A 27,915-nucleotide genomic window follows, 5' to 3' on the forward strand; every position below is an offset into this window, starting at 1 on the left:
ATAGTGTGGTTTACTGAGGACAGATTTGTTCTTTACACTTCCTTGTCAAAAAGGAAGCTTCAGTGGGTTAACGATCCGGCGTTGCCGTGAGCTGTGGTGTAGGTTGCAGACGCGGCTCGGATCTGGCGTTGCTGTGGCTCTGGCGTAGGCCGGTGGCTACAGCTCCGATTTGACCCATAGCCTGGGAACCTCCATATGCCGCGGGAGCAGCCCAAGAAATAGCAACAACAACAACAACAACAACAACAAAAAAAGGAAGCTTGTCTCAAAAGCTGACACTTATGGAGTTCCCATTGTGCCTCAGGGGAAATGTATCTAATATCCATGACGACGCAGGTTCGACACCTGGCCCTGCTCAGTGGGTTAAGGATCCAGCGTTGCTGTGAGCTGTGGTGTAGGTCACAGACTTGGCTCAGACCCCTAGCCTGGGAACCTCCATATGCCACGAGTGTGGCCCTTAAAAAACCAAAAGCCAAAAAACTGACACTTATGACCTGGACAGGCCAAGATTCCTGCACTTTAACTGTGCAGACACATGTCATAACCTTTGAGCTGAAGTTGGAGTTCCCTGGTGGCCTAGTGGTTAGGGACTCAGTGTTGTTACCACTGTGGCCCAGGAACTTCCACATGCTGTGAGCACAGCCAATAAATAAATAAGGAGTTCCCATTTTAGTGCAGTGGAAATGAATCCAACTAGCATCCATGAGGCCAAGGGTTCGATTACTGGCCTCGATCAGTGGGTCAAGGATCTGGCATTGCTGTGTGCTGTGCTGTAGTTCACAGATATGGCTCAGACCCCACATTGCTGTGGCTGTGGCATAGGCCAGCCACACGTAGCTCCAATTTGACCTCTAGCCTGGGAACTTCCATATGCCGAGGGTACGGCCCTAAAAAAGCAAAACAAACAAAACAAAAAAGCAAATAAAGTTGAACACCAGGTCACAGGAGATGAGCAAAGCACGAGCTTGGAGCCTATCAGATCAGGGTTCAAATTCAGCTTTGTGTGCACTTGTTGGAGAGATCACCTTTATAAGCCCCAGCAAATTGTGAATAATAAACATTCTTTGTGAGCCCTGAATGTGATATTATATGTAATATGCTTGGCACATAAATGTTAATTCCTCCTTCCATGTGAGAACTGAGAGGCCTTCATAACTGAGACCTTGGTGAGGTCAGTCAAGCAAATTTGCTTGAATTGGGTTTCTTTGTAATGAAATTCTCTGCAGAGTTCATCTTGCCCTGTGCCCACGTCTGGGAGCACCTTCCCCTTTGCACACTGTCACTCGCCCTACAAGGCTGAAAAAGGAATGGAAAACCACCCTGCAGAGCCCTGTCAGCTGTATGTTTAGAGGAGCTCTGCTCTCACAGCCCCACCGGTCATTTGGAGAAGGGTACCCAGGAAGGGCCAGACTATTATTGCCAGACTCAGGAGGAGGGAGGAGGGAGAAGGCAGGGGAAGGCTTGGGGTGTGAAATGGTACAGTGAAGTGGTGGACAGTAAGGCAAAGCTGACAGCAACCACTGGTCCTAAAACTCAGAAGAAGCTATCTTTTTTCTTTCTTTTTTTCTTTTTTTTTTTTTTTTTGGTCTTTTTGCCTTTTCTGGGGCTGCTCCTGTGGCATGTGGAGATTCCCAGGCTAGGGGTCGAATCGGAGCTGTAGCTGCTGGCCTACACCAGAGCCACAGTAACGCGGGATCTGAGGCATGTCTGCAGCCTACACCACAGCTCATGGCAACACCGGGTCCTTAACCCACCAAGCAAGGCCAGGGATTGAACCCACAACCTCATTGTTCCTAGTCGGATTCGTTAACCACTGCGCCACAATGGGAACTCCAGAAGCTATCTTTTCTTAAGAAATTCCAAAGTAAAAACATTCAAAAGGTCGACTGGGGGAGGGGGGGCATACCCACAACATGCAGCAGTTCCCGGGCCAGGGATAGAACCCATGCCATAGCAGTGACCTAAGCCATAGAAGTGATAACACCAAATCCTTAACTACTGGGTTACCTGGGAACTCCTTAAAAGGCCAATTTTTGGTTACATTGTGCACACAAACTTTGTTTATTTTCAAAAAAAATTTTGTTGCTTGTATAACACATGTTCAATTGATACATTTTTCTGTTTGTGAAATTACTTGGGATCTATGTAGCATGGATTGCATCCTAATTTTTCTTATTAAAAAATACTTTTTTTTTTTTTCTTTTTAGGGCTGCACCGGAGGCATATGGAGGCTCCCAGGTTAGGGGTCTAATCGGAGCTGTAGCTGCTGGCCTATATCACAACCACAGCAATGCCGGGTCCTTAACACACTGAGCAAGGGCAGGGATCCAACATGCATCCTCATGGATCCTAGTCAGGTTCATTAACGGCTGAGCCACAAAGGGAACTCCATAATCATATATTTTTAAATGTTTTGTTTCCACAGAGCCAGGATGGGAACTCCTAAAATACTAAAAAAAAAATTTTAAAAAACAGTATTATGTAATGACTGCACTTGGTTGCGAGGTTAAAAGGTCAGGCTTTCGGTTGGCTTGACTGCCATGCGCTGGCAAGCCACCTGCAGACTTCTAAAGTTCCACTTTCAGGAGTTCCCATCATGGCTCAGCTATAACAAACCTGACTAGGATCCATGAGGACTTGGGTTTGATCCCTGGCCCCCGCTCAGTGGGTTAAGGATCTAGCTGTGCCGTGAGCTGTGGTATAGGTCACAGACGCTGCTCAGATCTGGCATTGCTGTGGCTGTGGTGTAGGCCTGTGGCTACCGCTCTGATACAACCCCTAATCTGGGAACTTCCATAGGCAGTGGGTGAAGCACTAAAAAGAAAAAAAAAAAAAAATTTCCACTTTCTGGGCTGTTCCACCACCACAAAAATGGAGGGCCTAACACCGCATGATCAAGGCAACTGACTTACAGCAACGATCTAATTAATATCCACCCAATAGGACACAAGAAATAAGGCAGAGGTACAAGATCCACCCTGGTCTAGGCCTGCTTGCCTCTCCAGCGGCACCATCCACTAATCCTCTACAGATAACTACACACAGAGTGCCTACTCAGAGCTCTCCCCACGACGCCCCAACTTCTCAGCTTCAGTGTTCAAGCCTTCTTCTGCAGTTCCCGCTGTCTCCGCAATGCCTCCCCTGTGCGTGATGCCAGGCAGTGGTAGGAACGATGAGGAAAACAGAGGGTTAGGGGATGCCGATGCAAGGTGAGCCTGAACTGCAATTTTTTTTTTCCCATGCCAGTGGAAGTTCCCGCCGCCAGAGACGGAACCCGCGCCACAGAAGCAACAGTGACAACACTGGATCCTTAACTAGCTACGCTACAAGGGAACTCCCAAGGACTGGAATTTTAGGTTAAGTGTGGTCAGGAAAATCTCCCACATGGGTAACACCTGAGCAGGTCTCTGCGGGAAGGGCGGGAAAGAAAGTCACCGGCTCTCTGGGGAAAAGCGGTCCAGATCGAGGCACTCAATGAATGGGGCCATCCCTTACCAGGAAAGAGAGCAGAGCGTGAGAAATCGTGCTAGAACGAAGAAATCGTTATCAATTAAGTTAAGGCTTTACTTTAACCTTAGTACCTAGGGTATACGCCACCAGGACCGGCTCTGGACCCGGGACCTGACCAGGCTCGGCACTGCCCATTGGAGGGATCAGATTCTAAGGAGGTGTGGAATCACACTGGGCCGACCTCTGGTAGCAGAACCCGCCCTTTAAGCTAGGATCCGTCCTTTTAGACTTGGTCACGCCCCCCACAGGTACAGCCTCCGCCCCCTCGTCTCCAGTATGGTTGACGCGCAACTCTCAGACGAGCCAGACGAGCCGAGGCAGCCGTCCCAGTCCCTCTTCTCCTCCTCCAGGCCCCGCCTCCCTCCGGGCTCCGCCCCCTCCCTCAGAGGTCCTCGGACTCCGGCCTTAATCCGCCCCGCCTCAGCTGTGGGAATGGTCCTGCCCCTACCGCCGAGACTCTGCCCCCCGCTCTATATTTAACGAGTTTAGCATCGGTGATTGGTCAGAGTCTGGGACCTGGGTTCCTAATTGGCTGTCGTGTACTGACTGCTTCCCTCAGAGGGGCATGACCCGGAAGCGATTTCTGAAGCGCCGGCCGCGTGTACTCGGTTCTTGGGCACTTGGTTGCCGAGTTGCTGCCATGACCAAAATAAAGGCAGATCCCGACGGGCCGGAGGCCCAGGCAGATGCGTGCTGCGGGGAGCGCACTTATCATGAACTGCTGGTGAATCTGAACCCCATCGCGCAACCCCTGGCTTCTCGCAAACTGACACGGAAGCTCTACAAATGCATCAAGAAAGGTGCGGTGGTGGGATGGATTGGGAGTTTGGGGTTAGCAGATGCAAACCACTGCATTTGGATTGGATAAGCAATGAGATCCTGCTGTATAGCACAGGGAACTATATCTAATCACCTGTGCTGGAGGATAATGTGGAAAAAAGGAATGTATATAAATATATAACAGGATCACTTTGCTATATAGCAGTAGTTGACAGAACATTGTAAGTCAACTATAATAAAAAACTTTTTAAAGAAAATCTACAGCCTCAGAAAATAAATAAAAATTTTAGAAAAGAGAGATGCGGCGGACGCCGGGCAGGGTGGGGACGCTGGTGGTGGCCCAAGGCCCCCGGGGCTGATTCCCCTGTCGTTGCAGCCGTAAAGCAGAAGCAGATTCGGCGCGGGGTGAAGGAGGTTCAGAAATTTATCAACAAAGGCGAAAAAGGGTAAGAACCCCCTACTGCCCGGTTTTGCATTTCTAAACGATGACGAAAGTATCCCTCCTACTTAGTAGGTAAAAGTGCTCTGACTTGCCCTGATATTCAGGTGATTAGTCGGTAAATTCCTTTCAGCACAGATGTCAATACATCACTTGCACGAGCTCTAAGGGACGGCCATGGGGAAAGAGAATTCCAGGGGAAGCCAGTCATATAAGCCAACTCACTTCAGGTAGATCCCAGCTTCATTCATGCAGCCACTATTTACTGTCTGCCCCTTTTCAGGCACTTGCTACAGGAGGAGATAGTGACATTAACCACACAGGATTACAACTTGTCATAGGCAACTACAGAAGGGAAAAAAGTACAGGGTGCGGTGAGAATGACTTCATTACCCTACATCTTCCCTATTTGGCATTTGTCAGATTCAGGAACTTATTTACGTTTCTATCTTATTATTATTATTATTTTTTTTGTCTTTTTAGGGCCGCACCCAAGGCATATGGAGGTTCCCAGGCTAGGGGTTTAATCGGAGCTGTATCCCCAGGCGTACCTCACAGCCACAGCAACATGGGATCCCAGCCACATCTGCGACCTACACCACAGCTCACAGCAATGCCAGATCCTTAACCCACTGAGCAAGGGCAGAGGCCAGGGATCTAACCCACGTCCTCATGGATACACGGTTCATGCCACGACGAGAACCTCCTTACTTATTTACATTCTTACTCCCTTTCTCTCTCACTTATATCAGAAAATAAGTTCTTTGAGGACAGGATGAACCGTCTCACTGCTTTATTTCCTTTCCAGAAGTGTGTGGTACATTGTAGTTGCTCAAGATATAAAAAATGATGGGGGGGTGATGCTAGGTGGGATAGCTGAGGTCTGAAGTTCTAGGAATTTGTGTGGGGGAGGGAGGAGCATTCTGTCAGAGGAAAGTGAATCCCAGGGCAGGAGAGGATAGTAGTGGGCAGAAGTGCTGTCCTCTCATGGGGCTTTGTAAGCCATGGTAAGTTTAGTTTTTGTACTCAGAGCTTTGGAGGCCACTGAGGGTTAAAGCCAGGGCGTGACATAATTACATTTACACCTTAAGAAGATGTTTCTGGAAGCTTTGGGAAGGATAAGAGATGGAAGACTAGATGGGGAAGTTGAGATAGGAGGCTGTTTTGGTGCAGAAGAGGTGAGGGCAATTTTGATTAGGTTAGTGATGGCAGAGATGGAGAGAATTAAAGTGGATGGATGAGAAGACTTTTGGACATACAGTGAAGAGGTATGGATTCGAGGCGAATGGACAGAGGGCCTACTCACTGAGAGAGTGAACAGTGGAAGAGGCTGAGTTTGTACAGGAAGATCACAAGTTTGGTTTTAGACAAGTTTGAGGTGCCTTTTATTTTTTTTATTTTTGGCAGCATCTGCAGCACACGGAAGTTTCCAGGCCAGGGATCAAATCCAATCCGAAGTTGTGATCTTTGATCTGTGCCACAGCTATGGCAACACCAGATCCCTAACCCACTGCCCCAGGCTGAGGATCAAACCTGCACTGATTCTCTGGACCTTAAAATGCTTTCCCTGTCCTCATCCCCTCCATGGGCTGCCTGACCGATGTTCATCATTCAGGTCTCCTCTCAAGTATTGCTTCCTGATTTCTTTTCTGAGCTCTTACTGCTTGGCATCCCTCCCATACCTCATCTGTCTCAGCCCAATACCTTTGTTACACTTGGTGGGTTTACTTGTTGCCAAGCAATAGAGATCACCTCCCAGAGGAATGCACTCCCCAAACCAATCTGCACGTACTTCCAGAGGTTTGGCGACACACATTAATAATTGGGATCCTTGATGGCAGGAGCCAACTTACCCATCTCTGTACTCCCAATGGCCAGCTCAGAGGTGGCACTTATAACTGAAAGAGGGAACAAGCAAGCTGGAAATGACAGTGGCTTCTCTCATTTCAGGATCATGGTTTTGGCAGGAGACACGTTACCTGTTGAGGTATACTGCCATCTCCCAGTTATGTGTGAAGACCGGAATTTGCCCTACGTCTATATCCCCTCTAAGACGGTAAGGAGGCTTGGGATAAGGTATGTGGCAGCAGATCATAGTGGGAAAGAGCCTGAGCTTTGGAGTTAAAAGATAGGCCTGGGTGGATTCTTGGCTTTGCTCCTTCCTAGATGAGGGATGGCAGATAAGTTACCTCTCTGCACTTCCATTTCCTTCTTGTAAAATGGGAATTCCCTTCTCCATGGGCTGTTGGGGATGAAATAGAAGGTGTACTTGGATGTGTTAGTCTTATTAGGTGGGCACAGTGTTCAGAGGAGGTGTTCTAGGGACTTGGAGCTGTCCTTATCCTTACGTAGCAGAGGCCAGTCTGGGGTCCAATAGAGGATGGCAGGGACCTAGAAAGCATAGGTCCTGCCTCAGGGGACAACCCTTGCTGGGATAGAGTCCTTTTACAGTTGCCACATGAAAATACAGGCCCAGTATTGCTGGACAATTCAAGTTTGCCGTGTTTAAATGGTGGGAACCAGAGTTCCCGTTGTGGCTCAGTGGGTTAAGAACTGGACTAGTATCCATGAGGATGTGGGTTTGATTCCCGGCCTTGCTCAGTGAGTTAATGATCTAGCATTGCTGCAAATTGGGTAGGTCACAGATATGGCTCGGATCCCAAGTTGCTGAGGCTGTGGTGTAGGCCAGCTGCAGCTCCAATTCAACTCTTAGCCTGGGAACTTTATGCTGTAGGCGCGGCCTTAAAAAAAAAAGAAAAAAAAGCGGTGGCAACCAGTTCAATTTTTTTTCCTTTTCTTTTCTTTCTGATCTTTTTACGGCTGTACCTGCGGCATACGAAAGTTCCCAAGCTAGGGGCTGAATTGGAGCTGTAGCTGCCAGCCTATACCATAGCTCACAGCAATGCCAGATCCTTAACCCATTGAGCGAGGCCAGGGATCGAACCTGCATCCTCATGGATACTAGTCAGATTCGTTTCCACTGAGCCACGACGGGAACTCCCAAAATATTTTTAACACTGACTGACTAGCACATGTCTATAGGCTGGATTAGGCCAGTGGATCATCAGCTTATGACTCCCTGGTATACAGGTTATATAGCCTTCTTCCCAAATAGCCCTTCTGTTCCTTCTCTGCAGGACCTGGGTGCAGCTGCCGGCTCCAAGCGCCCCACCTGTGTGATAATGGTCAAGCCCCATGAGGAATACCAGGAGGCCTATGACGAGTGCCTGGAGGAGGTGCAAGCCCTGCCCCCACCCATGTGAAGGACTTAGGCAACACCCTGGGCACCTGCTCCGGAAGCTGTTGGGCTGTTGGCAGGTCAGCTGATTGCCCTCCTGCTGCCCACACTCACAGCATCTCTGTGGTCCCCCGAAGCACATATTCCTTCCAGACAGCTCCAGTAGCTATTTCATGACAGCAAAGCCAGCATCTTCTCCATCAATGCAGTTTCCTGTTGAGCTTCAATGAAGATAGTTCCAAGAATGTGATGGGGGGGGGGGGGAGTAAATGCTAAAACTAAAATATGTTGAGTCTGTGGGTTTTTTTTTTTTTAAGTAGCAGCTCCTGGTAGGGCCAAAGAGCTGATGGGGGAAAAGAGCCAAAGCAGCCTTTCTCACTAGAGAACCCGAGGACCTCAAGAAAGTTCAGTGCTAATGCTTGGCCACCAGGGCTAATGCTGGACTCCAGTTGAGAACAAACCCTGCTGCTCACCCCCAAGCTCTCCACTCCTGCTTCCAGAGTAGGCGGGAGCTGCAGGGTGAGGCACCTGAGCCCAGATCCCACTGCAGAGAAGCCTGTAGGCGCTATGTCAAGGGCACCCCTATTCCTCTTTTCTTTCTCCCTAGGAGCCTTAAATGCCATTGGGAAGCTGATAGAAGCAATTTACCGACCCACACAGTACATTTTAAATAGATATACACAGCTACATGCAGAACCCCAGGCTATCTCTCCTGCTCGGCACAATGGCCCCAGTAACCTAATCCCTTCAAACATTTTAGACATATGGTGCCTTCCTGCTCTCAAAGGCCCAGTAAAGAACTCAGTACACACAGCAGCCAAACCTCTGGCACCCTGGCATAGACTGGAAAGACCCTGAGCTTGAGGACTGAATATGGTTTAAACTCCAGATGCTCTTCTGGATAAGCCGTGAGCCTTCTGAGCAAGTTATTTCAACTTCCTACATTTCCAATATGGAGGTAATACGATTTTATATATGTAACACCCTCCCAGGGTCTGCTATTGCCCAGCTTTTTCTAATTAGAGATGCAGGATGGGTTTTTCTGACTGGGCTCTTTGTCAGTGAAGCTAAAGATAAGTGAAGTAAGGAGAAGGCCTGTGAATATATTTGCTCAGCGTTATAAAACGATGGCATTCAGTTCTAACCCGGACTATTTACAGTGGGAAATGGACACATACAGTTGTGAGGCTGTGCAGTGGTTGGAGTGGACACAAGCCTTGGTGTGGCAGTAAGAGGCCCGGCGGAAGGCAGGGATGGAAGACATCTGCTGTGCCCACCAGGTCCTCTGCTTCTCTCTTAATCAACAGCAAATATAAAGAGAGAGACAGAATACAGAGGTCACGTCTCCCTGCTCTTAATAGCCAAGGAGCCAGCTGCCCAGCCTCTGCCAGAGGGCCGCTTCAGCCCCTCCTGGCAGCACTTCTCAGCCAGTTGCTGTGAAATGAACCACAGTCCATGGAATCCATCCACCCCCACCGAGATAGGCCAAGGTTCATGGGTGAAAAACCTCTTTCAGCAAAGTTCCTCTCAGGCAGGGATCAGAATATGATGCGCTTCCCATCTGCTGGGTTCTGCTCCATGGGACAGTAGGGGCACTTCAGCCTACAAAGCGAGGAGAAGCAAGAGCATTTCAGGGGGCTGGCCAGCAGAATAGAGCCCAGGTGGAGCAGGGCACAGGGAACTCACTTTCCTCCATTAATGAGTTTGTTGAGTGCATCTCTCGAGATGACATGGCCGCAGATGAGCTTGATGGGAGGGTTGGAATCCGATGTCTGCTGGCGGAGGATGGGGCACGCAAACACTGAGTGGTACCAGCACTTCATTCCCAGTTCGATCTCAATCTGGGGACGCCAGCAGAGTGGTGAGTCCCACTCCCTGTGGCAGCTGTCCTCCCCAGCGCCTCCTGCCATGCCTGCCCCCACCAGGCCTTACCGGTAACTCATCCTTGTGACTCCAGACCCCAGTGCACTGCCTCTGTTCAATCACAGCTTTGATGTTCATCAGCACAGGCAGTGCTACACAGCCAGAAGCAAAGCTACAGAAGAAAGAGCAGGGGCTAGAGTGACCCCGACCAAGAACCCAGCAGAGAGACAAACGGACAAGCACCCTGTCCTCTGTGACTTGGGACGGGGTTCCAAAGTGACACTTGATCAAATCAGTCCTTAAAAATCTCTTAGGTCAGTCATAAAGCCCCACCTGTAGTTACATGTCTAACTCCAGAGAGTCATTCTAATGCACCTCAAAGTTTGAGAACCTATGGGAAAGACAAAAGACACATCTAGGAGGCAGATATCTGCTCATCCAAACCACTAATAGGTCCTCGGTAAGACAGGGACAGTGATCAGTTTGAAAGGGCCCCCTCCCGTCTGTTTACCCTGTTCTGTTGTCACAGTGCACCTCCATAAACCAGTGGACTTAGAATTGGGGGAAAACAGATTCAGTTCTCACAATGATTGGGGAGGGGTGGGGGAGTAGACTGGCTGGAGCCTCAGGCACCAAATATCTATGACTTGCAGGGCACAACATAACTGTCTTGTCTAAGGTGCAGGTGTTCCCACTGGGAAAGACTGTTCCATACCCAGAGTCCACAGTAACAGAGAGTGGAGCCCACTGCACTGGGGCAGGGCCTGGGATTCCACAGCCAGCCTAAATAAAGTGCACCCCTGTGGCAGTGTGTGGTGCGGTTGGGTCTAGAGGACCTTTATTTCCTGTGAGGCCCTAGGGGCCTGTTTTCTCCTGTAAAATGAGGATAACAGTACCTCTAATTCCTAGGTCTGTTGCGAAGCCATGAGAAGAATATTACTGTCAAGGAGCCTTGTGAGTGAAAGCTCTCAGAACGTGTGACTCAGACACTAGTCTCCCTGAAGGGAAGCAGTGTTTGGGAGATGAGGTAGCAAGAAAGCCAGGCTAACTGAAGGACCTGTGATAATCCAGGGGTGAGATGCAGGAAACACAGACCTCATTCAAGAGGCCTTACAAAATGGGAATCTTGACCCTGCCACTGACCTAGTGGTGGCCCTGGGCCACAACTCTTCCTGATTTCAGTTTCTCCAACTATAGAAGCAAATGTAACTCCCAACTAGAAGAATGACTAAGACGGCCATTGTAGGTATGTAAAGGCACCAAGCACCACTCCTGGATGAGGCAGGGCCTTGGCAAGCTGGGTTTCCCTTGAAACCCCGTCACTTGGGCTGCCTCCACAGGGACGGCTGTACCTGACGCTGAGGGGTGACTCCACAGAAAGCCCCAGCAGGGAACAAGCATCTCGGGTGAAGGTCTCACAGATCTCGGCCCAATGGCTGTTGTCCAGGAGGTGGCAGTAGGGCGACTTCTCCAAGCCTAGCCGCAGGTACACCAGACTGCCCATCATCACCTGTATCTCTACAAGGCGGGGGCGGGGAGGGGGGTGTCAGGGGGCCAGGAGGCAGCCTTTCACACCCAGCTCTGGGGTGGCAAGGCTGCAGAGGCAGCATGGGGAGTAGACTGGGCCCATGGCTCCCAGGCCTGTGACCTGGCCAAGTGGGAGATTAAAATGCCTGCTGGCAGAACTGGTTTTCCCTAAAATCTAGTGGTGAAGCGGGGTCTCAGGGCTGCTTTTGTAGGACAAGGGGAAGCATGACCACATGGCATCAGGTAGCAAGGAGTTTTGGTTCCCTTCCCATCCTTCCAGCTGCAACAAAGAACGAGTCTCAGGCTGGCACTCATGTCTCTATTCTCCAACACTAGCTAATCTCCCTTTTTAAAAAGCTTTCAGGAGGCGGCAGTATCTAGCTGACTTAATAGCACTGCTGAGTTTTCCCAGTGTATAAAACATGAAGTAATAAATATGAGTGGAGCTAAAGAAAAAAGCTACTAGCAGTCGGATGGTTACTGTGAACATCTAGAAGGTAAGCCTCAATCAACTGTTTGGAACTCCTAGTGTGAAGAAAGAGGGCTTGGGGCGGAAGCTGAAAGGACCCACGGAGTCAAACAAGCAGGGTTCTTCTAGGCAGGACAAGCCTGTGCTGAGGCAGAGCAGCATGAGGGTACATATGTCATGGGCACACGCAGGCCTGGTGAGCTATGGACAGGGGTGTGGCACGCAGCAGGGGCTGGGGACCAGAGGTGGTTATGAGGTGAAGCTAGGAGGTGTGTCAGAGGCAGGGGAGGAAGGGTCTGGACTCTGGAGGTCACCTAGGAGACAGTGGGAGAGGGGTCAGAGTTCTCAGCATGGGAAAGGCAAGCCCACACGTGCTGACATCCACCAGAGCCCAGCAATGCCCACCTGGCACCCGGGGCACATACCCCGCTGGTGCAGCCGAGCAAAGGGCTGGAAGTGCCGGGCGTAGCTGAGGGCCTCCAGCTGCTTCTCGGGGCCGCCTGCCAGGAGGCGAATGAAGTGCATTCGGTGTAACTTGAACTCCAGGGAGCTGTTGAGCTCGAGCAGTCGCTGCCTGTGGGAGACAGCCCACCTGGGAAGAAAGGGGCCAGCTAAGTGTGGAGCTGGTGGGGTGAATGAAGGGGCCTGGCAGAGCCTCCAAAAGCCCATGTAGCCTGTGAGACAGGGCTGGAGGTGTGTCAATTACACTGAGTGAGGTGAAGAGCGCAGATAAGCCCTGTCTCCCGAGGGTCCACTCAAGAGCCAACGTACTCCAGTGCTGGCCCCAAGTCTTGTTCGTGCAGAGCTTCCAGGATTCGATTCAACTCCAAGAAAGGCTGCTTGAAATCCAGGTCCACATTCAATGTTGATTCCTAGAAGGAGAGAGAGCAATCCACCACTGGAGAACAATGTTTCCAAAATTCTCTTCTCTGCACCTAATAAAACCTTGTCCACCAAAGACAGGCTAGATGGGGCCAGGTTTTGTGTGAGGAGCCATGGTCTCCCGACAGCCACCTGGATCCCTCTTATTTCCATTTCAGTTCTGGGAGGCTGAGTGCTACATGCTAGCCTCCCAGAAGGCAGTCTGCAAACCTACCCCACCTGCTGGGTACTGGAGGCCCATGCTGAGGAGCATGGAGAGAAAGTGATTCCTTTTCAATCCCCCGAATTATTAACGGAAAGTATACTTTACTTTCACTGCCTGGGTCTTTATAACCTAACAAGTGCTGCTTTGTCATTTTACTAATCTTCCCTTTTTTTTCTTTTCCTATTTTTTGGCCGCACCTGCAGCATATGCAAGTTTCCCAGCCAGGAATCGAATCCAAGCCGCAGTGGAAATCTACACCACAGCTGCCGCAACACTGGATCCTTAACTCTCTGAGCCACAGCACGAACTCCTAATTTTCCTTTTTAAGAAAGGGATTATCAGGCACTCGGAATCCTGGCTGGCAACCCACTCAAGCTAGAAATTAATAACTTCACTTTTCATCACATATATATATTTTTTGGTTTTTTGCCTTTTTAAGGCCGCACTCACAGCATATGGAGGTTCCCAAGCTAGGAGTTGAATTGGAGCTGCAGCTGCCGGCCTGCACCACAGCCACAGCAACTTGGGATCCAAGCCGCGTCTTCGACCTACACCATAACTCACGACAACGCCACATCCTCAACCCACTGAGCAAGGCCAGGGATCAAACTTGCATCCTCATAGATGCTAGTCAGATTTGTTTCCACTGAGCCACAACGGGAAATCCATCATCATATATACTTTTATAGCTACTTTCTATTTATAGCAGGGGCACCGATTTCTTTCTTTTTTTTGGCAACACCCATGACATACAAAAGTCTCCAGGCCAGGGAATTGAACCCGTGCCACAATAGTGACATCAGATCCTTACCTACTAGGTCATTAGGGAACTCTTTTCATTTTCTTTTGAGGGGCACCGATTTCTAAAGTAGCAATATTTAAATAAGCAATAAAAGGAGTTCCTGCTGTGGTACACTGGGTTAAGTATAAGCACTGCCACAGCTGTTGCACAGACTGTAGCTGTGGCTTGGATTTGATCTCTGGCCCCGGAACTTCCACACGCTGTGGGTGAGACCAAAAAAATTAAATAAATAAATAAGAAGCAACAAAAGCAAAAATAAACAAGTAGGACTGCATCAAACTAAATTTAAAGCTTCTAGAGAGTTCCCGTCATGGCGTAGCAGAAACGAATCCAACTAGAAACCATGAGGTTTCAAATTCAATCCCCGGCTTCCCTCAGTGGGTTGGGGATCCAGCTTTGCCTAAGCTGTGGTGTAGGTCGAAGATGCGGCTCTGATCCTGCATTGCTGTGGCTCTGGTGTAGGCCGGCGGCTACAGCTCGATTAGACCCCTAGCCTGGGAAACTCCATATGCCGTGGGTGTGGCCCTAGAAAAGACAAAAAAAAATAATAAAAATAAAATAAAGAAAATGTGGCATTCCAGTCGTGGCTCAGCGAAAACAAATTGGCTAGTACCCATGAGGATGCAGGTTCAATGCCTGGCCTTGCCCAGTGGGTTAAGGATCCAGTATTGCCATGGGTTGTGGTGTAGGTCACAGATTCGGTTTGGATCTGGCATTGCTGTAGTTGTGGCACAGGCTAGTGGCTACAGCTCTGATTCAACCCCTAGCCTGCGAACTTCCACGTGCTGTGGGTACGGCCCTAAAAAAAAAAAAATGACAAAGAAAGGAAGGAAAGAAGGAAGAAAATGTGTGTGCATGTAATAAAATATTATTCGGTCATTAAAAAAAATAAGGAATCCTATCATTTGTGATAACACAGATGGACCTCAAGGGCATTACACTAAGTGAGACATATCAAGACGAGAAAAAGAGATACCATGATCTCACTTATATTTGGAATCTAAATTTTTTTTTTTTTTTTTTTTGTCTTTTTGCCATTTCTTGGGCCACTCCCGCGGCATATGGAGGTTCCCAGGCTAGGGGTCGAATCGGAGCTGTAGCCACTGGCCTACACCAGAGCCACAGCAACGCGGGATCCGAGCCGTGTCTGTAACCTACACCACAGCTTACGGCAACGCCGGATCATTAACCCACTGAGCAAGGGCAGGAATCAAACCTGCAACATCATGGTTCCCAGTCAGATTCGTTAACCACTGTGCCACCACGGGAACTCCTGGAATCTAATTTTTTTTTTTTTCCTTTTGTCTTTTTAGGGCTTCACCCTCAGCATATGGAGGTTCCCAGGCTAGGGGTCCAATCAGAAGCCACTAGCCTACACCACAGCCACAGCAACTCGGGATCTGAGCCGAGTCTGCCACCTATACCACAGCTCACAGCAACACCAGATCCTTAACCCACTGATCAAGGACAGGGATCAAACCCGCATCCTCATGGATACTAATTAGGTTCATCAACCGCTGAGCCATGACAGGAATACCTAAATTAAAAAAAAAAAAAAAAAGCTAATAGATAGAACAAATTGGTGGTTGCCAGATGCGGAGGACAGGGGGTGTGGGTAATGGGTGAGATGTTTTTATTTCTTTTAGCTTAAATAAATTAAATTGAATTTTTAAAATAGATAGTAATCCATTTAAGGAGCTGGTCTACAATGCAAGCAAAGTATGGAAGAAGTCTTGGAATAAACACAGGACTTCCCATGAGCAGTCCAGAGGGGAGGACACACTGCTGGGCCTACTGTCCACTGGAAATGGGTCTCTGGGAACAGGTATCCCTTTCAGACTACGACTGATGACACACATATTTGAGTCATGTCTGGATACAAAAAAAAAAAAAAAAAAAAGGAACAAGGACCTAATATATAGAAAATTACTGGAGTTCCTGCTGTGGTGCAATGGGTTAAGGATTGGGTGTTGCCACAGCTGCACCCCAGATTTGATCCTAGCCTGGGAACTTCCAAATACCATGGATGCAGCCTTAAAAGAAAAAAAAGCAAAGATAGAAAGGGAGGGAGGAAGGAAGGAAACTATCAAGTAGTAAGTAGAACAGGCAGGTCCCAGTGCCTTCCCAGCGGCCCGTTACCTGGCACAGTTCCTCAGCCACACTGAGCATGCCCTGCTGGTACAGGTGCTCCACAATGGCCATCTGCAGGATCTGCTGCTGCTTCTCCCGAGAGTCCCAAACAGCATCGGAGACTACACCGCAAATCTCAGAGTCAAAGTTCTGATGAGGATGAGAGACAGGTCCCTATGACTCAGGCTCGCACTTCTCACACTGGCTTCCTGAGGAGCCCTGCTCCATACTAGCCATAGGGGTCCCACGCCTCCCCAGGTCCAGGGCCGCCCACATGCTCACCCTGTCAATGGCTTTCCCCACTCGGGAGACACTGCTGTGAATGTCCTTGTGGTCCGAAGCCAGTTTATGCACAGTGTCTTTTATCTTCCGGCAGCACTGGGACATCACCAGGGAGAGGGTGGCAGAGAGAGGGGTCCCCTGGAGCGCTGCAGAGAAACACTGGCAGTGAGTCAGGACACAGAGGAGCAGACCTTGGTGTAGCATGGTGGCCCAGGAAGTAGCCCTGAGCCCCGGAGTAAAAAATTCAGCTTCCACTCCATATCCTGCCACTTTTTAAATGTGTGACTTGGAACTCATCAAGTGAGACAAGCCAGGGTATCTCTCAGAGTCATTTCCTCATCTGCAAAATGGGGGAATAAGAGCACTGGCCTTGGAGGCTGCTGTGAAATGAAGATAATTTGACACTTACTGTGGGTAAGTGCTTGGTTTTAGCTCATTTAATCCTCCCCACCATGCTATGCATCCTCTCCTGTCCTACAGCTAAGGAAGCTGAGGCAGTAAGCTGCCAGCCCTCACAGCAGTGCTAGATCTAAAGCTGGGTTCCTCACCACCACAACAGATGGCTCCTTATCTTGAAGGAGATGCCATGCCATGTGGGAGGGCTTTGAACCATGAAGCATTGTCCCCACCTAAATGCCTCTTTCTCACCCAGAGGACACCAGGCAGGCCGTGGTCTGGCAGGGAAGTTCAAGGACATTTCTGGCTCAGGATGCCAGGCTCACAGTGGTTTCCACTCCCATGGTGGGGCCCCACCAACCACCAAGAGCATGTGGGGCTTGGAACAGAGGAGGGCAGACAGGGTATGGACCCCTTCTTCTGGCCCAGCATCTATACCCCTATTTTAGATGGCATCACCTCGGTTCAGGGAAGAAAACATGACCCAGAGAAGGGAATGTGACCCAAAAGGGCCAGGGAGCATCTCAGCTCTGAGACCAGAAGCCATGGAAAAGAGATGCATTCTGCCAGGTTGCTAAACAAACAGAATGTGAACTGGAGTTGCTAAAGCACCATGGCCACCTCAGAGGAGCACTGCTCTTAGAATGAAGCCATTGTAGATGAAAGGAATGACACGAGCACCTAGATCCAACTGGACTAGACTGGACCTTTCAGCTACCTGAGTCTATACATCCAGGAGCCCCTCACCTTCTAGTGTGAGCTAGGTTTCTGTCACCTATAACGGAATGAATCCTGACTAATACAAATAGGAGGTGGTGGCTGGGCCATCCACCTACTGCTACTGGGATGGCTATAATCAAAAGATAGATATAAACACATGTTGGTGAGGATGTGGGGAAACTGGAACTCTCATACATTGCTGGTGGGAATATAAAATGTTATGGCTACTTTGGAAAACATTCAGTTAATCCCTCAAAAAGGTGAACACAGAATTACCATCTGACCCAGCACATAAAAAAGAATGAAGTAATGATTCATGGTACGACAGGGATGAATCTAAATGAAAGAACAAAGGTATTCCCTGGTGACCTAGGGTTAAGCATTCGGCATTGTCGCTGCTGTGGCTCAGTTTTCATCCCTGGCCCAGGAACTTCTGCATGCAGTGGGTGTGGCCAAATAAACTAATTAATTAAAATAAAATGCTTATCATTTAAAAAAACAAAGGAGGAGTTCCCGTTGTGGCGCAGTGGTTAACGAATCCGACTAGGAACCATGAGGTTGCGGGTTTGGTCCCTGCCCTTGCTCAGTGGGTTAACGATCCGGCGTTGCCGTGAGCTGTGGTGTAGGTTGCAGACGCGGCTCGGATCCCGCGTTGCTGTGGCTCTGGTGTAGGCCGGTGGCTACAGCTCCGATTAGACCCCTAGCCTGGGAACCTCCATATGCCGCGGGAGCGGCCCAAGAAATAGCAACAACAACAACAACAAAAAGACAAAAGACAAAAAAATAAATAAATAAATAAATAAACAAAGGAAATATCAAGAGGGAAGTGGAGTTATTTACAAATATATATATATAAAAGGCCACAGATTGTAAGATTCCATTTATATAAAGTGTCCAGGAGTTCCCGTCGTGGCTCAGTGGTTAACGAATCAGACTAGGAACCATGAGGTTGTGGGTTCGATCCCTGGCCTTGCTCAGTGGGTTGAGGATCCGGCATTGCCATGAGCTGTAGTATAGATTGCAGACGCGGCTCGGATCTGGTGTTGCTGTGGCTGTGGTGTAAGCCAGTGGCTACAGCTCCAATTCGACCCCTAGCCTGGGAACCTCCATATGCCGATGGAACGGCCCTAGAAAAGGCAAAAAGCCAAAAACAAACAAACAAAAAAAAAGTGTCCAGCATAGGTAAGGATAGAGAGAAAGTACATTAGTGGTTGCCAGGGACTGGAGGACAAGGAGGAATGCAGTGATTATTAATGGGTGGAGTTCCTTTTTAGAGTGATGAAAATGTTCTGAAATTAGATAGTGGTAATGATTATACAATTTTGTAAATATACTAAAAACCACTAAGTTGTACACTTTTAAAGGGAGAATTTTAAATGTGACTCATAGCTCAATTTAAAAAAAAAAGTTCCCATTGTAATCCAGAGGTAACAAATCTGACATCCATGAGGACGTAGATTCAATCCTGGCCTTGCTTAGTGGGTTAAGGATCTGGTGTTGCCGTAAGCTATGGTGAAGGTCAGCAGCTGTAGCTCTGATTTGACCACTAGGCTGGGAACTTCGATATGCCACAGGTATGGCCCTAAAAAGCAAAAAATAATAATAAAAATAAAAAAGAGACACAGGAACCAGGGGTTACCTGTGGTCAAATCTGAGATAATTTGATAATCAAAATAAATAATAACAGCAATGGATTATAATCCAATGACTAAAATAAGAATTTGTACAAACATACATACATACATAAATAAAGGAGGGGACAGCTTCTTCCTTACGGTTGAACAAATGTATATGAAATGATAGAGCAGGAAAAATCACCCACACTGCAACTAACTTCATAACTGATTCAGGCAAGAATCATCAATGGATGCTAAAACCAGTGGACTGAAGTTTGATAAAGCACAGGAAATTTCTATAGTCTCAAAGTATCTCCCCGCTAAATACTTATTAACTCCAGAGAAAGGAATATTAGGGGTTCCTCAATGTGGTGCAGTGGGTTAAGAATCCAATTGCAGGAGTTCCTGTCGTGGCGCAGTGATTAATGAATGCGACTAGGAACCATGAGGTTGCAGGTTCGATCCCTGCCCTTGCTCAGTGGGTTAAGGCCGTGAGCTGTGGTGTAGGTCGCAGACGGGGCTCAGATCCCACATGGCTGTGGCTGTGGTGTAGGCCGGCAGCTACAGCTCCGATTAGACCCCTAGCCTGGGAACCTCCATACGCCGTGGGAGCGACCCTAGAAAAGACAAAAAAGAATCCAATTGCAATGGCTCGGGTTGCTGCAGAGACAAGGGACAAGGGTTTGATCCTTGGTCCAGTGCAGTGGGTTAAGGATCTAGCATTGCTGCAGCTGTGGTATAGGTCACAGCTGGGGTTCAGATTCAATCCCTGGCCTGGGAACTTCCACCACATGCCGTGGGTGAGAAAGAAAGCAAGGAAGAGAGAGAGAGGAAGAAAGAAAGAAAGAAGGAAGGCAAGAAAGGGAGAGAGAGAGGGTAAGAAAGAAAGGGAGAAAGAAAGAAGGAAGGCAAGAAACAAAGGGAGAGAGAGAAAGAGGGAGAGAAAGAAAGGAAGGGAGAGAAAGAGAAAAAGAAGGAAGGAAAGAAAAGGAGGGAAAGAGAGAAAGACAAAGAAAGAAACATTGATTAATTTTAGGGTAGAGGAACTTGGCAGATACCATATTAACCAAGTGATCAAAGTTAACATTAACCATAATGGAACAAACTGATATTTTGTACCTCCTAATGTGATGCACTGAGAAACACATCAGTTCTGAAGTACTCATGCCCAAAATGCAAAAATATGATGAGGAAACAGCAAAGAAATCCAAATCAAGACATTCTGCAAAATCATTAATGTTTCCACACTGTCAATGTCATGAAAGACAAAGGCAGGTAGAGGAAATGTCCGAAATTAAAAAAACTAAAGATTAAACACAAGAAACTAAGAACAGTGCTGAATCTTGGACTGGATCCTGGACTGGAAAATAAAATTAAAATGCTTATGAAAATTATTAGAGGAGTTCCCACTGTGGTGCAATGGGATCAGTGGCTTCTCTGGAGCACTGGGACACAGGTTTAACCCCTAGCCCTGCATAGTGGGTTAAGGATCCAGCATTTCTGCAGCTGCTGTGTAGGTCACGACTGCACTTCAGATCTGATCCCTGGCCCGGGAACTCCATATGCCTTGGGACAACCAAAAAAGAAAAAAAATATATTGCATAATGAAAAATTGAAATATGAGGAGTTCCCATTATGGCTCAGCATATTAAGAACCTGACATAGTGTCCACGAGTATGGGGGTTCGATCCCAGACTCGTACAGTGGGTAAAGGATCTGGTGTTGCCTCAAACTGCAGCAAAGGTCAGAGATGCGGCTTGGATCCGTTATTGCTGTGGCTGTGGCGTAGGCCAGAGCGTAGCTCCAATTCAACCCCTAACCCAAGAACTTCCATATGCTGCAGGTGTGGCAGTAAAAAGAAAAATAAAATTGAAATATGAGCTATACTCATCAGGTTATATTATATTAATGTTTAATTTCTTGATTTTAATAACTGTACTGTATTTATGTAAGAGAATGCCCTCGATCTTAGGAAATACACACTGAAGTTTTAAGGGCAAAGGGATGTGACATCTACAGCTTACTTTCTTTCTTTTCTTTCTTTCTTTTTTTTTTTACTTTTTAGGGCCGCATCTGCGGCATATGGAGGTTCCCAGGCTAGGCATCAAATCAGAGCTGTAGCCACCGGCCTACACCACAGCCACAGCATGCTGGATCCAAGCCACATCTGCGACTACACTACAGCTCACGGCAATGCTGGATCCTTAACCCACTGAGCAAAGCCAGGGATGGAAACTGCATCCTCATGGATCCTAGTCAGGTTCATTAACCCCTGAGCTATGAAGGGAACTCCCCAGCTTACTTTCTAATGGTTTAAAAAGTAATAAGAATATGCAAGAGAAGAGCTCCCACTGTGGCGCAACGTGATCAGAGGCATCTTGGGAGTACTAGGACACAGGTTCAATTCAGTGGGTTGAGGATCTGGCGTTGCTGAAGCTGTGGCTTAGGTCTCAACTGCAGCTCTGCTCTGATCCCTGGCCTGGGAGCTCCACATGCCTCAGGGCAGCCAAAAATGAAAACAAAAAACAAAAAAAGAACATGCAACAGAACTGATAAAGCAAATACGGCAACATACTAGCAGTGGTGAATGCTAGTATATACTTGGTAAAGAGTATATATGAGCTCTTTATACTATTTTGGAAACCTTTTGTAAAACTGAAATTGTCTTCAAACGTCTCAAAAATTCAAAGTAGAAAAGAAAAATAAAAACAAAATTTAGGAGTCTCTGGTGGCTCAGTGGATTTGGGATCTAGCATTGTCACTGCAGTAGCTCAGGTCACTGCTGGGCATGGGTTTGATTCCTGGCCTGGGAACTTCCACAGGCCATAGGTGCGGCCAAAAACTTCCCCCCCAAAACCCAAAACCTAAATGAAAATAATCATAGGTAAATTAATAATTTTTTCTTTTTGGTCTTTTTAGGGCTGCTACTGCAGCATATGGAAGTTCCCAGGCTAAGGGTTGAATCGGAGCTACAGATGCCAGCCTACATCACAGCCACAGCAATGTGGGATTCAAGCCACATCTGTGACCTACACCACAGGTCACAGTGACGCTGGATCCTTAGCCCACTGAGCAAGGCCAGGGATCAAACCTGCAACCTCATGGATACTAGTCAGGTTCAATACAGCTGAGCCATGACAGGAACTCCAAAATTAATAATTTCTGTTGGGCTTTTGGAAACAGTGCAGAGACTTCCATTATCCTCCTGCAAGGAGGCCTAGGGATCCAAGTATCAATGCCCTAACCACATCCTTCCAGAAACCCATCACCAAGTATCATTGGGGTCCCTTAGAGAAGCAGGTTTGGGGCTCTTGGGGGGGACACTCACCCGCGCTGGCCAGCTCAGCCCGCAGCTGGCCCACGTAGCGCAACAACTCCTCCAGACTCTGCTCACAGTGCTGCCCGTAGGTCAGGAACTTCTGCAGGACCTTGTCCACCTCTCTCTCCACGCTCGCACACTGCTCCATGGTGACCTCTGCCTGGGGGCACAGGGTAGGGTGTCCACTGCGTCAGGCCCCACCTGGGCCAACAGGGCACAGTGAGGAGGGCTCCCAGATCCCCCCACCATTCCCATAGCATCACATAGAAATTCCCAGTTTAGCATATCTGTAACAGCTTCCATCACCCCTAGCCAGGGTACCCACTGAAGGGTGCAGACAGGCGTAAGGATGGAGTTTTCTGAGTCCTGGTGAGAAAGTTACTCTGTTTTCAACTCTTTTCATTAGAATCCTGTTCACTTCTTTTTTTTATCAAGAAAAAAAAAAAAAAAAGAGAGAGCAGGGCTTGCAGAGCCCTCAGCAGGCAATACTATCCATGCTAAAGAGAAATCTGCACATACACTGCATGTCTTCATATTTCATGTATTTTCATGTAGGAACTTCCACCTGCCACAGGAGCGGCCACCTTCTCTTCAGTTAGTGGAACTGGCTTTCCATGCACTACAGTGACAGAAGCCATGAAGGCAGTCCTTGAATGGCTGATACGTGAAAGCACAGACCTAGGAACAACACTGACCACGATGGCCTGACAGGCCTTGTCCACCGCTCCTGCCTCCACCTCCCCACCACTTGCCCACGGACAGGCACCTCGTGTTCCCCTGCTCTCACGGTTCTGTCTTGGAAAGTTCTCCATCACTCCTCACTGCCTTGAGTATTTAAGAAGCTGGCTCATCCTTTTCAAGGCAGCTCAGAGGTCACGTTCTTCCGCAGCCACCCCTAACCTGCTCCCACCTGGCTCCCTCCACTCACACTCGGCACCGTTCTATTTCACTATTTATCACTGGCAATGATCTGTTTGAGGGCCTGCCTTTCCCACCAGGCCCTCACAACCTTCCTTCTGTTTGCTTGTTTTTGTCTTTTTAGGGTCACACCCGTGACATATGGAAGGTCCCAGGCCAGGGGTTGAATCACAGCTGCAGCTGCCAGCCTACACCACAGCTACAGCAATGTGGGATCCAGGCCACATCTGCGATCTACACCATAGATCACTGCAATGCTGGATCCTTAACCCACTGAGCAAGGCCAGAGATCAAACCCGCGTCCTTGTGGATACTAGACACGTTTGTTACCACTAAGTCACAGTGGGAACTCCCCCTTCCCTCCTCATTATACTGTTGTAACACAACCTTCACTCATCATTACACTGTTGAAAGTTGACTTTTCTTGTCCCACCTTTCCTACCACTTATGTCCCATCCCTAAGCTCCTTCCACACGAGCCACTACTCCACTCCAGAGTAGCCTCTGACAATGAACGTATGCATGGACAATCCTCAAAATGGTGGTTGCAGTGATTTTGCTCCCCATCCCTCTTTAAGGATCATTAAAGAGAAGCCCAAGCCAGCACCTTGAAATTATATTAAGAAGGGATTTAAAATGAAAGGCTCTGTCAAACACTCAAATCCAGCCATCTAGCCAGATGTTCATTTTCTCAAAGAAGGATATAAAGTAACACCACAAAGAGAATCCTGTGTCTAAAGTGGTCACTGGGATTCTCCCAGTTTCACCAGACTCTCTTCCCATTCCCACCAGCACCATCAGTCCTGGCCTCATCATCTCAGCCCGACCCAAAGCCACTAATTAGGCAAGGGATGAGTGATAAAGAAATGGTACCCAAGCCCTGACATGTATTTATGCCCTCCCTCCTTATGGTTGATGCTCTCACATTAGACTTTATAATCATGGTGTCTGGAAGACATGCCCTCCTCTTCATGCCCCCTGAGGAAATACCTTATAACTGGATATGAGCCATTACAAGCAAAATATAACAGGGACACCTGTCAGAAATAGTATTATAATAATATTATTATTGCTATTAATATTTAATATTTCATAGGAGTTTATTATGTGACACTCACTGTCCTAATGATTTGGCATGCATTAACTAACTTACTTAATTCTTACAAAAACACTATGAGGAAGGTACAATGATTAGATTCGCTTCAGAGATGAGAAAATGAAACTGGGAAAAATTAAATAAATTGCCCAAGGTCACGTAGCTGGAAAGTATAGGTCCTGGAACCAAAGCTGGGCATCTGGCTCTGGGCTCCAGAGCCCTTCACTTCTCTGAAGCACTTCACTTCACAGTCCAATCTGGACCAGCTTAACAGGCCACCATCTCACCAGGAAAGGAAAGCAGCCAATATCTGTGATTGGAATGAGTATACAGCAATGATTAATGATGACAAGAAACAGGAAGGCAACCACAGGGCCTGTGAGATGATCAACTAGGAAAGAGGGCCGTACAAAAGAATGTTTACCAAGAGTGTCTGGAAACCAGAATCACCATCTACCACAAATAAACACAGCTCAGGAAAGGTTAGGACCCCACTGAGGAAAATAGTCTGGCCCTGTCAGACATCAACTAATGCCAGGATCATTAAAGAGAAGCCCAAGCCAGCACCTTGAAATTATACTAAAGCTAGGAAGATGATGGGTATAAGAATTTTCATCACGGGGTCGTGGCAGGGAGTAGGAAACAACCTAGGGGCCCCATCACTGGAGGAAACCATAAGTCAAGGAAGTAAAATGTGGGGGATGCATCTATGGAAACCTGAGTAGCACTAAGAAATCAGGTTCCAGGAGTTCCCATCGTGGCGCAGTGGTTAACGAATCCGACTAGGTACCACGAGGTTGCGGGTTCGATCCCTGCCCTTGCTCAGTGGGTTAACGATACAGTGTTGCCGTGAGCTGTGGTATAGGCTGCAGACGTGGCTCGGATCCAGCGTTGCTGTGGCTCTGGCGTAGGCCGGTGGCTGCAGCTCCAATTTGACCCCTAGCCTGGGAACCTCCATATGCCATGGGAGCGGCCCAAGAAATAGCAAAAAAAGACAAAAAAAAAAAAAAAAAAAAGAAAGAAGGAAAGAAATCAGGTTCCAGATATACTCACAGCAACATCAAAAAGATCCCAAAACATAGTACTGAAGGGAAAAAAAAGAAACAAAATGAAGCCCAGGCAGAATACCATTTATAGAGATTAAAAATATATGCATACAACCAAGGACACAAGCAAAAAAAAGGATATATGCTGAACACATCAGAGTGGTTTGCTACAGTGCAGGGAGAAGGGAGGAATGCGGGTAAAAGAGAATAAGTAAATAAATGCAAAGGAGAAAAAGGCCCTGCAGGGACCAGTTAAATGTATCGTGAACTGAGAAGTGTGATTACCTCAATAAAAAAAAATTGTAAATAAAATAAACAAGATGGGAAAGCAGAACTGCTTGCAGTTATTTCACCTGAAAAGATTAAGAGGCCAATTCAGAGTGTCCAAGGTGAAGCATTCTGCCTTAATCAGTCAGTCATCTTCACCAGGCACAAGGATAGAGGAGTGTATGAGTTTGTCTTCAGGATTAATCCAGGGAAGTTCAATTCCACTGTCCTAAGCCCACCTCCCTAAGGTTTCACTTGGACAGAAATCACCTACCAGGGTGACCCTTCCAAAACAACACATCAGATCCCATCACCACATACAAGCCCTTTGCAACTGCACTTTCACTTCCTTCGCACAAGCTGTTCAGAGCGCCCTCAACACTTTCCTGCACGGAGAACACAAGATGCAGTTTTATCATCAGCTCCTCAACGAATCTCCCTGCCTCCTCTTCTGCTTCACAAACAAAACCTTTGTTGAGGGTGTCCATTCCACACACATCTGAGTTCCCAGCACTGCAGCATGCCTACTCGCTCGTCCACCTCCCCACACTAGACTGCTCAGGGCTGGAATCCAATCTCATCCTCTCTCCCTTCAGTGCCCTGGTCCACAATGGGTGCATCCACTTCCTAACTAGGGGGCCTGAGCTCAAACCTGCCAGGGTTAGGCAGGAAGAAATATTAAAATCCCCACCAAGGCAGGCATATGGGTTTTGTCTCCAGTGTTCAGTATCCTAAAACAAGAGGGCCCTTTCTGGTGCCAGGGAGGAAGAAGGGAAATGTGCACACATTACAGAAAGGTCCCCGTTGTCTGACACTGAACTGAACAGCCTCTGCTGGCCCAACCCTTCATCTTTTGCACCCCCACCTTTATCCATTTTCACCCTACACATCACTCCTCTGTTTAAAACCCAATAGATTCCCACTGTACTTAGAATAAAAACCCTTCTTTTTTTCTTTTTTGGCCACGCCCAAGGCATGCAGAAGTTCCCAGGCCAGGGATTGAATCTGCACCAGTGACAACACTGGATCCTTAAACCACTGAGCCACCAAGGAACTCCACCACCCTTTTTATGCCCAAAATCTCTCTCTCTGCTCCTACCATTCTCCCCCTCAATGGCCATATTCCAACCACACTAGCCTTCCTTCCATTTCTTTTCTTTGTCTTTTTGCCTTTTTTAGGGCCGCATCCGTGGCATATGGAGGTTCCCAGGCTAGGGGTCTAATTGGAGCTGTAGCCACCAGCCACAGCCACGCGGGATCCGAGCTGCGTCTTCGACCCACACCATCGCTCATGGCAACGCCGGATCCTTAACCCACTGAGCAAGGCCAGGGATCGAACCCACAACCTCATGGTTCCTAGTCGGATTCGTTAACCACTGCGCCACGACGGGAACTCCTTCCTTCTATTTCTTGAACATCAGTTTATGTCTACCTCAGAGCTTTTGCACTGGCTGTTCCCTCTGCCTGGAACACTCTACTCCCAGATCTTCCTGTGGCTAGTTCCTTATCAGAGTCTCAAACGCAAACGTCATTTCTCCAGAGACGCTCTCCTAGACCACAGTATCTAATGCTGCCCCCTCTGCCCCACCCCACACCTGTCGCTCTATCAATTCACCCTGTTCCTTATTCTCATTGCACACCTTTTTTTTTTTTTTTTTTGTCACATTTTTTGTCATTAACCAAAACTGGAGCGAGGTAAAAGCCCACCGTTTTTCTGGACGTCAGCCACCACTGGGAGTTTCACCTGCGTGAACATGCAAATTGCTGGCAAACTCCTACTCATCCTTCAAAAGACCTTAGTCGAATGCCCTGCCTGGCTCCCACGTCCGTAACGGGTTACCTCCGACCCCGCCGGGTCGCACTAGATTGGGACGTCTGAGTTCGAGCGACTCCCCCAGCAAGGGTGGCTCCTCGAAGGTTCTGAGTTTGTGAGGGTCCAACTCCCAGCCTGGGCCGACGTCTGTGGAGAAAACAAGGGCAAAGAGGACTGGTCGGGGGGCTTATTCGCGGGGCTTCAGAGAAGACCCGGAGGCTGGGAGTCTAGCGAAACACGGGCCCCCAGCGCCCGAGTCCGTGGTCCCGGCGCGCCCTGCCCTCTAGTCGCACCTCCCCTCCCGGAAGCTCGCGGCCTCTCACCTGGTCCCGCAGCCTTGGCCCTGGCTTCCGGCGCCGAGCCGCTGCCATCGGAACCGGAAGCTACTGGCCGTTGCTCCGCAGCTCCGGACTCGCCCACTCGCGGCTTCAAGGAGGGGTGGCCAAGCCTCCCCCTCCCGCGTGCCAAGGTTGGAGTCGCCCGCAGGATCCCCGCGGCAGCTGGCTGCCTCACCTCCCGAAGTCGGGACGCTGCGCAGGTGCTCCCCTGGGCCCTCGGGGCCGCCGGCAGAGCCCCGAACCTTCCCTTCAGCGGGAAG

General features: G+C 48.5%; 2 protein-coding genes across 23 annotated transcripts; one reads left to right on the plus strand and one right to left on the minus strand.

Moving 5' to 3' along the window:
* The first annotated feature begins 4,082 nt into the window (after nucleotides 1-4,082).
* On the plus strand, nucleotides 4,083-8,251 carry NHP2 (NHP2 ribonucleoprotein). The gene is made up of 4 exons (XM_003123671.5): nucleotides 4,083-4,310; nucleotides 4,667-4,736; nucleotides 6,680-6,785; nucleotides 7,867-8,251. Exons 1-4 carry the CDS (start codon nucleotides 4,151-4,153, stop codon nucleotides 7,990-7,992), a joined length of 462 nt encoding a protein of 153 aa, XP_003123719.3. The 5' UTR covers nucleotides 4,083-4,150; the 3' UTR covers nucleotides 7,993-8,251.
* Nucleotides 6,091-27,705, minus strand: RMND5B (required for meiotic nuclear division 5 homolog B). 22 transcript variants are annotated; one of them, XM_085008946.1, is made up of 13 exons: nucleotides 27,641-27,689; nucleotides 27,345-27,464; nucleotides 22,188-22,338; nucleotides 19,446-19,640; nucleotides 16,128-17,948; nucleotides 15,855-15,995; nucleotides 12,598-12,698; nucleotides 12,252-12,418; nucleotides 11,183-11,348; nucleotides 9,900-10,002; nucleotides 9,654-9,808; nucleotides 9,475-9,569; nucleotides 6,091-9,262 (listed from the first exon to the last, which is right to left on the minus strand). In XM_085008946.1, the coding sequence occupies exons 5-12, from the start codon at nucleotides 16,329-16,331 to the stop codon at nucleotides 9,506-9,508; spliced, it is 1,101 nt and encodes a 366-aa protein (XP_084865072.1). In that variant the 5' UTR covers nucleotides 16,332-17,948; nucleotides 19,446-19,640; nucleotides 22,188-22,338; nucleotides 27,345-27,464; nucleotides 27,641-27,689; the 3' UTR covers nucleotides 6,091-9,262; nucleotides 9,475-9,505. The 22 variants fall into 22 exon arrangements, 18 of the variants coding, with proteins under 18 accessions (XP_084865072.1, XP_084865057.1, XP_005655027.2 ...); XM_085008931.1 differs by lacking the exon at nucleotides 19,446-19,640 and having other exon boundaries at nucleotides 6,091-8,188; nucleotides 16,128-16,273; XM_005654970.4 differs by lacking the exon at nucleotides 19,446-19,640 and having other exon boundaries at nucleotides 16,128-16,273.
* Between the last annotated feature and the right edge of the window lie 210 nt (nucleotides 27,706-27,915).

This window comes from Sus scrofa, chromosome 2 (assembly GCF_054392235.1).
Source record: "Sus scrofa isolate SSC_HxYL_T2T_F1_AM1 chromosome 2, Sscrofa_HxYL_maternal_Yorkshire_Landrace_v2.0, whole genome shotgun sequence".
In the NCBI taxonomy this organism is placed as follows: domain Eukaryota; kingdom Metazoa; phylum Chordata; class Mammalia; order Artiodactyla; family Suidae; genus Sus; species Sus scrofa.

Excerpts from the sequence above, each read along its gene's own strand:
- RMND5B (XM_085008931.1), bottom strand. The coding sequence starts at position 22,326 with ATGGAGCAGTGTGCGAGCGTGGAGAGAGAGGTGGACAAGGTCCTGCAG. Across the intron at positions 16,274-22,187 it reads GGCTGAGCTGGCCAGCGCGG|CGCTCCAGGGGACCCCTCTC; the intron begins GTGAGTGTCCCC and ends GTTTCTCTGCAG. Across the intron at positions 12,419-12,597 it reads GACTTGGGGCCAGCACTGGA|GTGGGCTGTCTCCCACAGGC; the intron begins GTACGTTGGCTC and ends CTTTCTTCCCAG.
- NHP2 (XM_003123671.5), top strand. The coding sequence starts at position 4,151 with ATGACCAAAATAAAGGCAGATCCCGACGGGCCGGAGGCCCAGGCAGAT. Across the intron at positions 4,311-4,666 it reads CTACAAATGCATCAAGAAAG|CCGTAAAGCAGAAGCAGATT; the intron begins GTGCGGTGGTGG and ends CTGTCGTTGCAG. Across the intron at positions 4,737-6,679 it reads ATCAACAAAGGCGAAAAAGG|GATCATGGTTTTGGCAGGAG; the intron begins GTAAGAACCCCC and ends CTCTCATTTCAG.